Here is a 17051-nt window from a genome sequence, read left to right as displayed (position 1 = left end):
GACAGGACAGCACCTTCATGGCAAATCACACACTCACCCACACACTACTGTTCGGATATTCATTAGTATGTGTCCTATATTAGTGTTTCCATGTAGACGTATACCCGGAAGCACAGATGTGTCATCTGCTCTCACTGCAGCAAAATATCTGCTGCTCCAGAAAGACAAGGACACGCATTTCAACACTTATGCAGTAAAACACCAGTGCAACACTTTAAAATACTCGATTTCAAGTGAAAGTCCTGCTTTCACAGTAGAAGTACAGATATACTGTATTATCCAAAAAATGTGCCCTCAAAGCCCTATAAACTGTACTCCACCAATTCATACAGAGAACAAGCCTGTTTATGAGGGAATATTTCCATTGCAACTAAGTATAATGTACATTGAGAGTAACAGTCAGTGTGGAGAAACATGTGGTTTGTCATGTTAGTGCAGAACCAGACAGGTTCACACATGTCGCAGTTTAGCGCCTGTGGGATATGTCATAAAAACAGATTTCAACCAGAGAGATTGTCTTACAGGCGTCTTTTTGTGATCATGTACATGGACAAAGAGGCCTCAGCACAGTATACACAAAGTCAGGCAACACCAGAATCAAATCCAGGGACAATTCACCTTCAGCAGTTAAACAGTTTCCTCGTTGCCCTTTTCTTTGTGAGTTTCTTCCTCTCTGGGGAAACTCTACCTCTGCTGCTTATCTGGGAGTTGGAGGCCAAATCACACATGTATTTCTACTGAGGTAAACTTAACACCCTCTGACGCACAACCACAGCCTTGGCCTTTCTTAACAGTCAACATAATAAGATTGAGAATGATCAAACATTGTGGAAATCGAAAGTGATTACATGTGAGATAACTTTGTTCAACTCTCGAACCATCTGAGTCACACTTGATTTTTAAAAAAAAATCTTATCTCAAAAGGAAGGATATGAAAATATGACTAAATTCAACAGAGAAAAACACAATGAAGTAATATGTCTAAAATACCACCAGGGGAAGATGTGTCCTATGTGTCTCTGGTAGCTTCTATTGAACTATGATTCTCTCAAAGCACTGGGAAGACTTTACAGTGAATACGTGATTTAACCTATTCCTGTGGTTACTCAGGTGTTAACTGATACTGAAACATTTCAAAAAATATTATTATTTCAAACTGTTTCGGACACATTCCATAAGATGCTTTCATCGAATATCAGACAAGAGAAAATCTAATCAGTCAGGGGCTGCATGCTTAAGATGGCTCAGCTGTTTTAAGAGTAATGACGTGTGACTGTATACAGCCATGTGTGACACATACAGGAGTGGCTGCTGGTTGATATTTCACACTCCCTCGCCTGATCCGTTCACCTCATGAGCCGATCTGTTCCCACACCTCAACACGTTTATCAAAATGCACACAATGCTATTCCAAAATCTCAAAAGTAGTCATTTTATTATTCAGTGTTTAAACAGAGACATTTGGTGACAAACATTTTAGGATGTGATTTTAAAAAAAGTGTAAAGTTCTGCTTATTTTACATTATGTACAGGATCAAAATACAAAATCAGCGTTGCCAAGGCAGTAAACAACTCATCACTCATACGTCTCACTCTGGATTTTCTGGAAGCTAAAACACCCATTCTCTCATTTCTTTTCCAGAAACACATCAAATCCTCTGTAAAGACACAAAACACAGTTAAAAGATATAGCCTTAAAAAAAACTTTGGCTTTGTCTACTCTCAGCCGGTGCTTTCGGGAAGCGAGCAGCAGGAAGGCCTGTTGTGGCAGTGGAGCAGATACACATTCAATGTGTGTGTCTGTGTGTGAGTGTTCACAATGAACTAAATTAAACTGGCTGAATCTATAGTTCGTTTTCTCATTGATCTGAGACAATACATTTTTTTTCCAAGAGCAGCTCTATGGAAACAGTCAAATTAGCACTAACAAGCAAAGTTACAGTGCAGTGCATGTACAAAAGAATCATCCATCAATCCACATCCATACAACAGGCAAAGAAAAGAGGGGAGCTCCAGTGATTTTATGAGTAATACTATATAAAGTTGTGTAAAGCCCCATGTTGCTGTGAGAACTGTGTGAAATTCAAAAAATGTTCTCATGTTCTCACTTGAGTCGGTGTTGGTTTGGTCCGAAGAGTATGAAACGTAGAATTAAAGTACCCCGCTGCTGACCTTAGCAATTAGCATCTGCCAACAAAACTGTCAGTGTTCTAATTGCATCGTGGGTAATGTCGGTTTTGACAGGGAAGAAGAAAGGGCAGAAAAAAGCTGCTGTATTGAATTTGTTCCATCTTTTAAAACTGTCTGTCAGTGTTACAGGAGTACAAGGCAAATACTCTTTTTGACATATAATAAATTACATGTGGACAATGAATCATCAATCGCAATTTAATCATCGTCATCGTCGTCGTCATCATCATCGTCATCGTCGTCATCGTCATCCTCTTCTTCGTCCTCTTCCTCATCGTCATCGCCGCTGCTGGGCTCAGACTCTTCATCATCTGAACTTTCGGCTTCTTTCTTCTTCTCCACAACTTTCAGATGAACTGCCTCTTCCAGTGTACTGACACCACCCCCACAGAACAAATGCAATCCAATCACACACACACATACGTAAACAGTGAGATGGGCTATTGGTGTATAAAGTGGTGAATAATTGGGCAAATAGAAAGTGCGGCAAATGAACAAAAGACCCACTTTGGTTTACCTCAGCAAACATTGATTGCCAGAAGATGATAATGAATACAATACCCCAAATCCTCAGCTTGTAGTAAACCCAGCCAGAGTACCACGGAGAATCGATGCACTGCTTCTCTCAGTGGACAGAGATGACCAAAACATCAGTTCATCAACATTTCTCCACCAAAACCACCGTGGTTCTCTGGGTTTAAAGTCTCAGGGTTAGTAAACATGTGCTCAGAAAAAGTGAATCTGTTCGTATCTACAATACAACCCCTCAGGAGAAGGCAAAAGAGAGGATACAGCGATTTATGACTCAATTCACCACAGCAGTATCATGTCTTAAGTGCTGTTGTGCTCTTTAGGGATAAAATGTTGTATAAAGGAGACCAAATTTCAATGATGATTCAGTTGAAGCACAGCACTACAAAACTCATGATCAATTTAAAAAAGATAATAAAGACACATTTAACTGGTCATTTCATTGCTATATGATAAAAAAAAGTAAATCAGCCGAAAAAACGGTAATTGGTGCAGTGAGCACTGCTGCTGTGAATTGAGGTTAATGGACAAGTTTAAAGACCCGCATTTTGTTAGAAAATCCATCCATATTTACATCTCCTAGTCTACAGTTTAAATACTGAATGGAACTTTTGGTAAAAACATATTAAAGTGTGGAAAGATTTGTCGTGACAACAAATTGGATGTGTGGTGCATTACAGTTCTAATACTGAAGTGAGTAAATTACAATAATATCTGAGAGGTTCACATTGGAGGAGCAAAGATGGAAGAAAAAGACACCGTCCCCCCCTCAGCTTTCATTTGGCTCTTCCAGCAGAGTGGACCCAAACAGCCAATTAGACGCCACACCAGTCCCAAAAAGAAGCGAGCGGAGCTCCTGCTCTCTGGTCCTCACCACACGGTCGGGTCCTTCCACTCTTGATCCCGTGGGCGCAGCTCGATGTCGTTTTCCATGCCCCGTCTCCTGTAAAACCTCACCGCCACAAAGATAGCGAAGAGGAGTAGGATTACGCCACAGGCGGATCCGATGATGATCGCCAGGATGCTGATGTCAGAGAAAGTAACTAGAGGCAATGGAACACAAATAAGTGATAACATACGGGGAAAGCAGCAGCAGAGAACACAATAGAGAGAAAATAGATTGATAGAGCATCCCAGCCAGAATATTTCTACCAAGACCAGTAAATTACTTCAATCTAAATATATTCTGAAAACACTGTGGTACTGACTGAAAAGCCAAAATGAGATGAAATACACTTCTCTTCATCCCAGATGTCTTACCTTTGTCGACAACTCTGAAGGTGATCTCTCCGTTTTTGCCGTGCACATCTGGAAGGTTGCGCACCTGGCAGACGAAGGTACCGTTAAAGGTCGGAGGCACCTCATGCAGGGTGATGGAGGCGTCCCCTCTCGTTATATCCCCCGACCACACTGCATGGCCTTTAAAACGCCCTTCCAGTGGAGGGTACGGTATCCCCTGGTAGTAAAACACCTGAAACACACACAACAAGCATATAATGCATACAAATAATTTAGTGTATATGTCCAAATTATTGCTTCTACAAAAAAGCTGCTGCTCTGGCTATGTCAGCTGTTAGCGAGCTAACGTAGCGCAGCTTGACGAAGCTAACATTTCTGTGCTACGTGCACATTTTACGGTTCCGCGAACATGGGGCTAACTTTCCCTTCCCTACACATTTTGCTCAACACAACGCGACAGTCGCTTGCTCTTCAAGGAGAATTTTGTGACCTTGAAGGCGGGGACAGTGATGCTCCTGTCCTTTCATGTTCACTTTGAACACTCCAGTCTTGCCTTGTATTCAAACATGACCTAAAGTAATGTATGTACTGTAAGAGTCATCATGAGCAGCTATCAGCCCAACCACCGACTCTTCTCCTCTGGATTCACTTAGAGCTGTTAGGAGTCAGTCAAATTTATCAACTGACTATTGATACAAGAATGAGAGCGATAAAATGAAACGAGCAAATGACGACATTAAAATACAATAAACAAAAACAGTCAAAGTAGTTTTTTAGTAAAAGCACAGTTCCTACACACCGACTCATCTGATCCTGGGATAATGGGCCTGAAGTTCCATGACACTGTGACCGACTGGGGCGACAACGGGTGACTGGAGGTGAAGGTGCACTTCAGTTTCACATCTGTCCCGTTGGCTGCCTCCACTTCGCCTGGAGTGTAGACTTCTATTCCACTGACATGTTGCAACCCTGTGACAGAGACAACCAAGTAAAACAACAAGGAATATTCATTAATATCTAATCTAATGCACAAAGGTTCAAGGGTCAAAACCGCTCAGGTTAGTGTCGAATTTTTCACGCGTTTCAGCAATTAATCGGAAACATTCTTGACAGTTGAGAGCAAAGTAACATGGAGATCTCTGCTGTTAGTATGTGTGAAGTTTTTTTGTGCCAACAATCTGTGTGACAGGCCACTGCCTGAGATTGTGTGACCTGATTTTCCACTTACCGTCATGAACTCAATGGCAAACAAGAACATAACTAATTCAAATAATTTAAGAGCTGCTATGCATACCACAGGTTGATGAGTGCATGTATGTATGAGGAGAGTAGGTAAGGTCATATCGATACAGCCTTTAGAGAACCCTTAACAAACACAGGGAGTATTAAATATTTCATCTGGATAAAGCAGATTTGGGTAATTATGATTTTTAAACAAGTGGGATAAATCTTTTGACAAATTTTAATCATGTTTCACTTGAAACCATGAAACCCACAGTAGGAGCAAACTGGAAACTGTTCATCTCCCTCAAGGGTTTTGGCAAAGTTCAGCAGTTTAGCTCAATCTGGATCACACTGTCAGCCACAGTGACGAGCAGACCTGCAGACTCTTCCTGAGGATTAAAACATTCCTTCTAATAAACCACACCGAAGAAGAAAAAGAAGAAGCCAAGAATGTCCAGTGATCCTGGACAGAGAGGCGTGAAATCAAATGTTCGCCTGTAGATGAAAAAACTAAGTGGATAAGAGAATTTAATAGTTCAGAGTCTCTGCGTGAAGAACTTGTAAAATGTCAAATTCAATGATTAAAAAGAGGATTAATAACACTTGAATAAAAGCAAACCTTCGACTGTAAATAGAAGATAAAAAACGACTTGAAAATAAAATAAATTTCCATATTTCTCAAATGAAAAGTCACAAAACAAAACAAGAGCTCTTCTATATACTGAGGTGGATACGCTTTTTTCCCATTTCAAATTTAATCTCTTTAGATATATTAGCAATTTGATCTATTGATTCAATTGTTGATTTATTGGTATGTACAGTTGTTAATTGGTATAGACAGCTGTTTCTCTTTAAGACAGATTTCTTTGTCTAATTCCTGGAAACTTGTTTAGCTCCAAAATGATCAGCTCCTCCCACTACAAACAGCAATCTCACAGGAGGTTGATGAAAACCAGGAAGAAGGAAAAAGATGTTTGAATGTGTGGGTGTTTCTTCAAAAACAAAACTGGGCAATGAGGAATTACTAATGTAAAAGAATTACATTTATTTCAGCCAAGACTGGACCACAACACTGGGGCTGGCCATATAAACGCTAATGTCCAAGACTGACAGATGAGCCGATGAGCCGGCTCACTCAGACATTTTGGGAGGAAAAGTTCTGGAATATACCCGGAACAACTGACTCAGACATTTGCGTTCTCACATACAGCCCCTCCAGAAAATGTTCAGTTCATTTCTATAGAGTGACAAAGTTACACCAGTGGTCAGCCGGTCGAGTGCTGGAGTTTCACCATTGACAATTGCTCTGTCAAACTAAATTGGCAGTTTCTGTTATGTCACATGCAGTGTTTACATGCAGATAGCTACTTCTGTAAAAGACGGTCACCTACTGACCTCATTCAACTTGACTGCATGGCAGCTGACACAGAAATGACTGATCTTCTCACTTTCTCTCTCTGAGATCATTTTGCATGGGAACATAACTGAAATCACGGCTGTTGTATTTAAGTTCTTTACAGTGATGTACAGTATCTGTGAAGATTCTCTGTATCTTCAGCTTGTTTCGTTTCACCTCTCATCCAAGAAGCCTTTTCAGTTTTAACTGACTAGTGGGAGGTTTCAGGTATTTAAATGTGGTGGATTGTTACCGGTAATGAGAGTTGTTATGTTAAACACGCAGGTCATTGAACAGCAGCGACCACCAACTACTGGGTCGTTGGGGTCCCTTGAGTCGAGGTGTGAATAGATGTTGAAAGTCGCAGACCCACCCTGCTACTGTGTGAATACATGTTAAATACCTGAAAACACACACTAGTCAGCTTTGTTAGCTGTTTTAAAATACTATGAGAGGGAGAGGGAGAGGCATGGAGAGAGGTAAACAAATAAGATGCCATGATGTCATGCATATAATAGTGTCATTCAGTGACTTTTTGAGCAGACTTTACCTAATTTAAATTAAAAATAATAGTTTGCAACACATAGTGGTTAGTATTTTTTTTACCCTGTTGCAAGTAGCAGCACTTGATTCTTGCACAATGCATTTTACCGTAAATACAAAATTGAATGAGGTGAAACACTTTCACTTTCTTATTAAAACTGAATCAATGAAAAGCTTCCCAGCCCTTCCCAAGTCTCTGCATGTAAATACACAGCAAATAAAACATGCCTGTGCTTCTTGTAAGACAAGTTATAGTGTAGTTTAGCATAATATCTCACTCACAGGAAAAATCCTGCTCCACATTATCTATCTGTTGTGATGCCATGAAACTGATCATCATACAGCTCGACATTTACAGGAAAAAAAATGGTCTCACGCTCTACGGCTCACTGGCTTCAACCAGAAGTTTAAAGGTAAATTATCTGTGCCATGGACTCATCTGTAAATTATTTTGTTAGTTTCATTTTCCACCATTCAACCAAAATCGGGGCAGTCCCTGGAGGCTAGGTGTTTCCTGACCTGCCTGTCCAAACAGCTCCTCCATACTCCACGGTTGCAGGGTATTTGAGCAAAACCAATGTCGATGACAGCAGAAAGATGGCCTTGTGTATTTTTCAAAAGCCGACATACTGTACGTTGTCGCTCATTCAACATCCAGCGGGGCATGTGTTGGTGATTGCTTCGAATTCCTGACAAAACATGTTGAAATTACACAACACTTCAAGCCTTTTTACGGCAACTCCAATTGTACTTACTTGATTCTTATTGTTCTGGGTTTGTACCCTCATGGTTGAATGCACTTATTGTAAGTCGCTTTGGATAAAAGCGTCAGCTAAATGAAATGTAATGTAATGATAGATTTGATTTTAGATATTACACGAGAGTAAATGGAACTTAAGTATAAGTTCATGGGAATTGCATGTCTTGTTGCTCATAGTTGGGACTATGCCTAACCTGCTATTGGATTCATCTATAGTCAAGTCAAATTTTGGACAATAAAAAATCCAGATAACATTGTAACACAAGGTATATATAATACAAATAACATAATAAAAATAAAACGATTATAATACTATTATACTACAGTGTACTTTTGCTGGGACATCCATGTATGGTTGACAATATTAAATACTGGTTAAATTATACATATATAAATGTGTATAGATGATATGAAAACATTGTATATTCTACTCTGTAAACTGCGTCTACTCTTCACTATGAGGGAAGGCGTCATGTAAAGCGATCAAGACAAATAAACAAGCTCCTATCAGACTTAATGCTGCTTGTCCTGCAGTGAGAAGTGGCTCATAACCCACCTATACAAAAAACAAGGCTTATTTACAACAGTGCTGACATGAGTAACTTTGCTTTGCTTTAGAGAATACGTAGTAATGGATCAGACTATATCCAGGAAGTAGCTGGGACTCACCTGGCAGCAGGAGTCCTCCCATGAGAAGCAGAGGCCATATCCGACACATGGGATAATAATTAAACATTTATTCGGGTCGTTGGTTAGATCCTGTGTGAGAGTCGCGTCATGTAGGTTAACACGCTGCACACATGGAGGGAAAAAAACCCAATGCAAACAGTCGGGGTGAAAGAATCAAACGCCTTGTCTCTCCTGGGTCTTTCCTCTTCGGTGGTGAAATAGTGAGTCACACTCCGCCTGCACACACCTGATGGGCGGTGTTTAGCCGATCCTCTCACTACTTGCATAACCTGTATGATCACACACTCAACACCTGCACTATTCCCCTCAAAGCTTGTACGTGCTTGACTCCCGTTAAGCCCAGAGGAAGTTTAGATCCCCTCACTGATGTCTCAGGAGTTACTAATTAACCCAGAGTCAAGTTAAAATGTAATTTTTTTACTAAAGTCAATTCTCCCTGGACTGGTTCCACCTGGTGGCCACAGCATCACATCACAAACACCAGCCACCGCTCAGTCAACAGACCTGGGTGGAATTCTGGGGGGTGAAAGGGGGAAATTGTGTGTTTTATTGTGTTACAACGTTAAAGGTTCAGTGTGTAGAATTTAGGGACATCTAGTGGTGAAGTTTCATGTTGCAGCTGAATACCCCCCACCTCACCCTCCCCTTCCAAACATGAAAAAGACCTGTGGTAGACTTCATTTTTCATAAGAACTTTGTCCAGTTTGGACTACCGTAAAAAAAACATGGCAGCCTCTGTAGAGAAGACCTGCTCCCTATATAAAGGGTCCATTCTAGGGTAAAGAAAACAACAATTCATACAATCCCTTCCACCTAAATCTTACACACTGAACCATCAAGCGTGATGGCATTAGTGGGAGTAACCTACTGCTGATGAACCACATAAGGCTCAATAGACTGGTTTACTTCTGAAATTTATAAAATAAATCAATACATGCACTTTTGTCAAAATACACAATAACACAAAAGTATAATCCCTGTATTTTAAATATGTTCAGGTAAGTTTTAAGATCATTGGACATTGCTAGAACTGCCAATGCCCCTGAAAGAAAGGATACTTCATTTGATGATTACTTTTTATCATCTGCAAAAAACAAATATTATTTGATGGAAATGTATCTCTGACCAGTACAGTCATACTGAAAACTATTATTATTGTTATCAGTAATCACATCCATGAATATGAGAATCTCTTCATCTATACTTTACTTTGATTTATTTATTTTGAGATCCCATCTGATCCATGGTCCTAAACATGCTGCCGCCTAAATGTCACTTGATTGGATGTAAAATGAATTGACAGATTCATAAGAGTTTTTCTCCACAGACTGGGGCAACTTAATATTGGTGGTGAAAACATGTTTTGCAGCTCCTGATGGGAAGAGCAGTGTTAATCCTATAACAGTGTCCCTTCATAACCTCTCATTGTACAGCACTTTCAGGGCCCGTCTGCTCATGCACAGTCGGAAAACAACTGAGACAGATTTCTGGTGGATTAACAAATGCCCTTGTGCATTTGCACAGCACAAATGTTGGTCAGGCAATGCAAGGTTTTTGTTTAGGTATCTGCACCCCAGCTTTAATGAAAACAATTCTTACATGTATAACATACCTGTACAAATATGAAGATAAGAAATAGAGGTAACATCATATTTTACCAAGGTTGTTTACATTTGTATTTCAGAGTTTCAAATTGGACTCAAACTTGGAGGAAGTTGCTGCTAAAAGAAAATGTGTAAAAGAGAATGTATGACCACTCTGTGATTTGTAGGCCTACGAGGCACAACACAAAACAGCGTTAGTGATTGACAATAAAGATAAGAGTGTTATTTCATGCATGTGAAATAAATTCTAACAAAACAGGAACCTGACATGTCTACACTTGCCCACTCAGATCTGTACGACAGAGGCAACCTCCCCAAAGCCCCATAGTCATACAAATCTAATTTTAACAGAATGCAACACAGCTAAATTATAAATAATGTATAAATATAAATCTGTTTTTGTGATCTTGTTCCACTTAATTTGTTATTTTTATATAAATTTAAAAAGCATGAACTACAAAAATGACCACACCACAATACTATTAACAAATATTACCAAAAAAACCAAATAAACGATAAATTGAGTAGATGCAGTAATTGATTATTGACTCTATAACAAATATTCTGTAACAGCTTCTCTGTGGATGTGGATTAACATGTTGATGTGGTTACTCTTGATTTGTAAAACTACAAGTTCACATTAAAAATACGCAGTTGCAGTGTCAACCATGTATATATCAAAGAAATTTGACTTGTAGTGTGTGATTATATTTTTGACTCAGACTCCAGATAAAATGCAACAACACAGATTAAAATACATACAAAAGCCCAAAAGGGAGGGGGGGGGATCTATAAATATAAACATCAATGAATATTCATGTAAAGTAAAAGTGTCCTTTGTTGTGGTTGTATTTCAAAGCACACATCACATATTTCTAGATAGTTCCTGTGTTTCCTGCAGCACTGGAAGGCAGACCCGACGTGACCATGATGCTTTGCGGTCTGCCGCAGGGAGATGAGCCACCAGTGGAAGTGAGAGGTCTGTTCACGGAAGACTCACAACAGCGATGCTAGCGGTGCTGCTAATGATATATAATCTCTTACAGTGTTATTTCTCCTACGAGCAACAAGAGCGATGTTGTTTATGAATCAAAGGTCACGCGTGTCAGGCTGTTTTTAGATTTGAATTGCACATTCAAAACCAGCGAGCCACCCATGATTCATTGCGGCAGCAGCCCTGTGTACTTTTCCGGAATTAAAACATAAATTACAGAAGCTAGCAGTGTTCAGGGTTTACGCTACACAGCTAGCTACTTTAGCTCGGGCTACTTATACTGCAGTATTGTGCAGTTTGTGTCTGTAACTCCGGCTCGCTGCGGTGTTACGGTCAGTGCTGTCTGCTGGGAGGCTCTCCTCCTCTCACGCTCTCTGCTCCGTGCCTTCTTGACACACCTTTTGTTGTCTCGTCGAGCTGGAGTCAGCTAACGGCTGCTACCGAGCATCCCCCGCCGCCTGCCCCGCCGCGGAGAACACAATTCGCGGGTAAAGAGTTTGCCCTGAAGCCGGTTGGGAGCCGACACGTGACGGCCAGCAACACACAAGGTAGCTTGTCTTGCAAATGAATAATAATAATGATGATGATAAACCACAGTTCTGGAAGCGACCGCGTTAATGTCGGCGGCTGTGTCTAACGTTAGGTGGGGAAGATGCAGCCATAGCAGTCATTAGCGGGCTGGTTAGCTCGCTGGCTAACACGCTAACAGTGCGATAGCGGAGTTAATGCCCTGTGGTCTGTAAACACCCGCAGTGAAAGCGAAAGTCGCCGACATCCGTATTAGCAGCGTCTGTCTGCTCCTGTGATGCTAAGCTGCTACATGACAGCAGCTCCTGTTAGCTGCTGCTGCTGCTCCTCACACTGCACCAGCCCGAGACAACATAAACCCGCCGTGTAGTTGTGTGTTGTTGTGTCTCTCTGTGAATCATGTGTGTTTGTCCTGCAGGATGAGTGCCGATGAACGGAACCCAGCTGCAGTGGCTCAGCCGGTAGAAGATGCTCAAGGAGACGGACGCTGGATGTCACAGGTTTGTGTTTTAGAGGAGGAAACCTTCGCTCGTTGTCTTCATGTGTCATAAAGTAAAACATCAGATTTGTTCTTATTCATTCAGGCGATATGCTACATCATTTAGTGTCATTCTTCGGCTTATCCCTGCTTTTTCATAGCATCAGCTTGGTTGCTGTGTTGACATATTTTTTTTTACAATCTTTAAAATCTTTAAATGTCCAGGATAACAGCCCAGTGTGATGTTTGACTCACGAGAGGCCCGAGCAAATTAAATTAAGTTAACATATTGATAATTGTCACGATACATGGAACATTATTATTTCTGCTAAGTTTAAAGACTGATTGTGTCTCTTTATTTCAGTGACTGACAATCCCCTGACAAATTGCTCTATTATGTGTTATACGTCCTCACTGTGTTTGCAGGATCCACATGCATTACATTGCTATAGGATTTTTATTATACTGCTATTGATGAATATTATATTGTGATAATTATCAATATTGTTTTTATTACCCAGCCCTAACTTACCATTCTACTCATTCATCCAAAGGTTTTCCACATTTCCACCATTAACCGTTTTCCTCAGATTACTTCCCCAATTAATTTGCCCCTGTAAACTACACATTAAATATTGCATTTATCTTCATAATTGTGGAGTGATCCTGTGCATTGGCTTGTATTGAGGAGACTTTGAGATGCAAGCTACAGTAGATCTGCATCAATACTGTTTAGATGATGTTCTCTATAATATCAATGACAAAATAAATGTGGGGTGAAAATGATGTGAGTGGTCGACATCATATTAGTTCCCCGAGGCTTGTGTTTCTTTCAGACAGCCACATTTTCTAGCTTGTTTAGTAGGTCTATGTAAGGTTAATCCTCCAAAGCTGATAGAACTGAGACAGTCTGCCTCGCTCCGAGCTCTTTTTTAGATGGGGCACCAGACATGTCTTGACTGTGATGAGCCAACAGGATTTTGTCTTGACTTGGAAAGCTTGCAAGTATTAACCTCCTGCTAGGATTTGGTAGAAAACTTGAAAAGACTGAAAGACTTGGATTGGATAGATTTCTGCAAATGTTACTTATTTATGTTTTTATGTATCTATTCCACCCATCACAATTGTGCACTACATCCTAAGGTCTAGTGATGAACTTGTATTTTTATTTATTTTTTTACAGCACACAAGATTTGTGCTGGAGTGTAAAGATGGCGAACCAGAAGTGCTTTTTGTGGGAGATTCTATGGTTCAGCTAATGCAGCAGTTTGAGGTGAGATATGATATTCTACACCTGGACATTTGACGACTCACGTGAAAGTAGCATTTTTTCCTTTTAATCTGAGTATTTTCACACACTACTCCTGATATGACATAAATGTACAGGTTTATTTTGCTGCACTTTGAGTCTCATATTTATACATATAGCTTTGTAATGCATCTTGTTCTTGATCAGCATCTTTTGTTGTCAGCATCAGTGAGATATTTGGTGTTAGTCACCAAAGTAAGAAATGCAGAATTGCTCCTATGAAATCAAGACTCATGGTTTCCTATCCACAGATGTGGAGAGAGGTGTTCTCTCCTCTTCATGCGCTCAACTTCGGCATTGGAGGAGACACCACCTGCAACGTGCTGTGGAGGCTACAGAACGGAGAGCTGGAGAACATCCGTCCCAAGGTAAGACAATCCTAGCAGCCATATTCCTAAGTGTGCTTTTTGTAAAAACTGTAGTAGCAGCAGTTTGTTGTATCACCCTAGCTGTGGTGGCAATCTAGACTCGTACTTCAAGAAAACTCATTCTCTCAAAACATTGAGCAGGATCTTGGCTCCCGAGAGGAGTGTGTGCAGTGAGAATAAGCAACACGTCTGTCTGTGGTCTTGTCCAGGTGGTGGTGTTGTGGGTAGGAACCAACAATCACCAACACACAGCAGAGCAAGTTGCAGGAGGAATTCTTGCCATTGCGCAACTGCTCACATCCTGCCTCCCAAAGGCAAAGATAGTTGTGCTGGTAAGTTCACTTTTATATCTTGTCTTTTGTTGTACCTTGTTGGTTTTAAATTAACATGTTGACGGGATTTCTCTCTGCAGTTGTCACACTGAGTGACTTTTGAGTAACTTTTTCACTTTTAGCAGCTAACGAAATAATGAAGTATTACATACACTGAACATTGCATCATAGAAAAAAATGTATGCACTGTCAACATATTGACCCTCGTAAATTAGTCAAACATATTTTTGCTGTCCTCAGGGTCTGTTGCCCCGGGGGGAGCGGCCCAACCCACTGAGGGTAAAGAACGCTGCCGTTAACGAGTTCTTGCGGTCTTGGCTGCCACGTCTGGGCCGGGCTCAGTTTCTGGACGTGGGCAGGGATTTTGTTCACTCTGATGGAACCATCGTCCCACAGGACATGTTTGACTTCCTTCACCTGACGCCGTCAGGTTACCGCAAAGTGGCCAAGCCCCTCACTGACCTTCTGCATCAGATGCTGGATGAGACACCAGAGGAGAGGCGGGCATCGCTGGCTTGAGGGTCGTCGTCGAGCAGCAACATTTATCCAGAGGCATATCTCCACCCACTGCTGTGGGAGAAGGGGGTGTGCCCCTGGTATCTGGAGGAGGAAGGGCCCACTCACAGTGGGGGAAGTAGTACCCCGATGTGAGTGGGCCCAGGAGGGGTGTGGGATGACATCCATGAGCGGAGGGTTGTTATGGGGAGGTGATAAGGAGGGAGAGAGACCTCACTACAGACGTAGACACTGTGATTACAGTAGTAAGCTCTAATGCAAAATGATTCACCAAGGTCAGGCTACTCCGAACCATAGACAGACAAACATATGAGATCATATGAGACTTCAGTGGCTCACACAGCTTTATCTTGGCCTGTGGTAAAAATGAGCGTTTCTCTCTGTCACTTTTTCCACAGAGACATGATACTAAACAGAGGAACACAATGCAATTTCTTCCCTTATGTTTTGTTTGGTGTCCGCAAAACTGTAACTGTGCGGTCTTGATATTATAACACGAGAAATCCAGCACACAACAAACAGTAGGAAGAACATAACCCAACATTGTATAATGTTATGAGTCTGGCCTGTTTACTACAGAGCAGAGGTTCCCAACCTGGTGGTCAGGGTGTCCTTAGAGGTGTCAAGAGAATTGTTTATTTTTTCAGATATTTGTCCATTTTTGACCTTTTTTAAATCATGAAAAAGCATAACCGCTTTTTCACCTCGTCAGGCTTCTAAAAATCCAATGAAATTGGAGATGTTAAAATCACTTTTAAGGGTCCACAAGTGAATGGTTGGGAACCAAAACAGTGTAAACAAATTTACCAAGTCTTTAAAATGGTCACTTTTGAATTGATGTGTAACTATTCTATTGTCTCTACAAATTGTTAATCAATGTAAAATAGATTATATTTGGAGAGACCACACACACACACACACACACACACACACACACACACACACACACACACACACACACACACACACACACACACACACACACACACACACACACACACACACACACACACAAACAGATCACTACTTCATCTCATGTGACTTAAAACCACAGCAGAACTAAATGTTCACGTCAAACCTGACGTCGGTGTTCGCTGCATGCATGTTTTAAGGTGAGCCTCAGCTTCGGTGTTGAAAGTGGGCCGACGCTTCAGTATGTTAAATCCAATGTGCTTTGATTATTTATGTACATTTATTGAGCGAATGTCGGCCAAAATCGTGTATTCATACATATCCATTAGTGATGTTGTGCCATGTATCTACATGGGTCTTCCGAACAACACTAATCCTGTCGCTTACATGCAGAGCTTCTATTTGTAGATTTACATTTTACTATTTTCATTTTTGAGTTGAAAAAATGTCATAACTTTAGGCCGTGATGTTCTCGTGCTCCAGTGTAACAGCGAACTTGATTTTAATTTTAACAAAAGAGAAAGAAATTCTGAAACAAACAAGTGGTTGTCACGTCATCTTACATTACTATTCATAACACAAGCTATCCCTTATGAATACAGTTTGATGTGTGACATTCATCTGTATCTCCCCCTAATATGTCCAAATGTTCATAGTCCAACCCTCCCACCCGCTCTCTCTCTCTCTCCCTCCTCTTTACATGAATATACAGTATTTTTATCATAGAAGCTCCTCTGCATTCTGTTTCTCACCACCTCCTTATTTCTGCCACCGGTTGTACTCGTAGTGACTCCAGCCCCGCCACACTGCCACCTCACATCTCCACATTGTGTAGCTATTGAATTATTTTAAGGAGAAAAAGTAGGCTCTGAACACAGCTATAGTGAATATTGTCACGCTAAAAAAAGAAATCACAGGTCATGTAAATAAAGGTATTCGTCTGTGAGCTTAATACCATAGCTGTTCCTCCATGGCTTCGGTTCTGTTGCCAGCGTCAAATGCTACTGTTGTCTTAAGCTCCGCACATTCACGTGCTGTGTATAATATAAATGGTGTATGTGTGTGCCTTATGTGTTGATGGGGACAGTATGTGTGCTCCTGGATTGTGTACGTTGGATGTGCGAGTGCTTAGAAGCGACCCCACCGCCCCGGTTGTACATAGGACGTGAGGCTTGAGAGAGTGATGTGTGAAGAGGGTTCAGATTGTGGGAGTCTATGTTTTTTGGTGCAATACACACTCTTTGCACTGTTTTGACTCGCTGTCACATTATTGTGTTAAAGCATTCCAATAAAAAAACAAAACAGAATCTAATCAAGTATGAGTTTTTTAATTAATTCATTTATTTAGTGATTTAAGAATTGTTTGGTTGTTGTCATGTTTTACTGTTGCTCACCAGCAGAGGGAACCATTTCACCAGAGAATGGAAACGATGGCCA

The 17051-nt window shown here is 40.9% G+C and overlaps 2 protein-coding genes across 2 annotated transcripts; one reads left to right on the top strand and one right to left on the bottom strand.

The window, feature by feature from the left end:
- Positions 1-1418: 1418 nt before the first annotated feature.
- Positions 1419-8873, bottom strand: mpzl2b (myelin protein zero-like 2b). The gene is made up of 5 exons (XM_035179408.2): positions 8553-8873; positions 4760-4929; positions 3982-4192; positions 3596-3764; positions 1419-2563 (listed from the first exon to the last, which is right to left on the bottom strand). Exons 1-5 carry the CDS (start codon positions 8617-8619, stop codon positions 2389-2391), a joined length of 792 nt encoding a protein of 263 aa, XP_035035299.2. The 5' UTR covers positions 8620-8873; the 3' UTR covers positions 1419-2388.
- Positions 8874-11138: 2265 nt separating this feature from the next.
- On the top strand, positions 11139-16921 carry pafah1b2 (platelet-activating factor acetylhydrolase 1b, catalytic subunit 2). The gene is made up of 6 exons (XM_035179449.2): positions 11139-11719; positions 12118-12199; positions 13361-13450; positions 13738-13854; positions 14064-14186; positions 14427-16921. The coding sequence occupies exons 2-6, from the start codon at positions 12119-12121 to the stop codon at positions 14703-14705; spliced, it is 690 nt and encodes a 229-aa protein (XP_035035340.1). The 5' UTR covers positions 11139-11719; position 12118; the 3' UTR covers positions 14706-16921.
- The last annotated feature ends 130 nt before the right edge of the window (positions 16922-17051 follow it).

The sequence above is a fragment of the Hippoglossus stenolepis genome, chromosome 15 (assembly GCF_022539355.2).
Source record: "Hippoglossus stenolepis isolate QCI-W04-F060 chromosome 15, HSTE1.2, whole genome shotgun sequence".
NCBI lineage: Eukaryota > Metazoa > Chordata > Actinopteri > Pleuronectiformes > Pleuronectidae > Hippoglossus > Hippoglossus stenolepis.
Note: the sequence above shows the minus strand (reverse complement) of the source record. Positions and strands in the feature narration are given on the sequence as shown.

Coding starts and splice junctions, on each gene's coding strand:
- mpzl2b (XM_035179408.2), bottom strand. CDS start 8,619: ATGTTTAATTATTATCCCATGTGTCGGATATGGCCTCTGCTTCTCATG. Junction 4,193..4,759: donor TCCCAGGATCAGATGAGTCG/GTGTGTAGGAAC, acceptor TGTGTGTTTCAG/GTGTTTTACTACCAGGGGAT. Junction 3,765..3,981: donor CTTCAGAGTTGTCGACAAAG/GTAAGACATCTG, acceptor CATTGCCTCTAG/TTACTTTCTCTGACATCAGC.
- pafah1b2 (XM_035179449.2), top strand. CDS start 12,119: ATGAGTGCCGATGAACGGAACCCAGCTGCAGTGGCTCAGCCGGTAGAA. Junction 12,200..13,360: donor ACGGACGCTGGATGTCACAG/GTTTGTGTTTTA, acceptor ATTTTTTTACAG/CACACAAGATTTGTGCTGGA. Junction 13,855..14,063: donor TGGAGAACATCCGTCCCAAG/GTAAGACAATCC, acceptor GGTCTTGTCCAG/GTGGTGGTGTTGTGGGTAGG.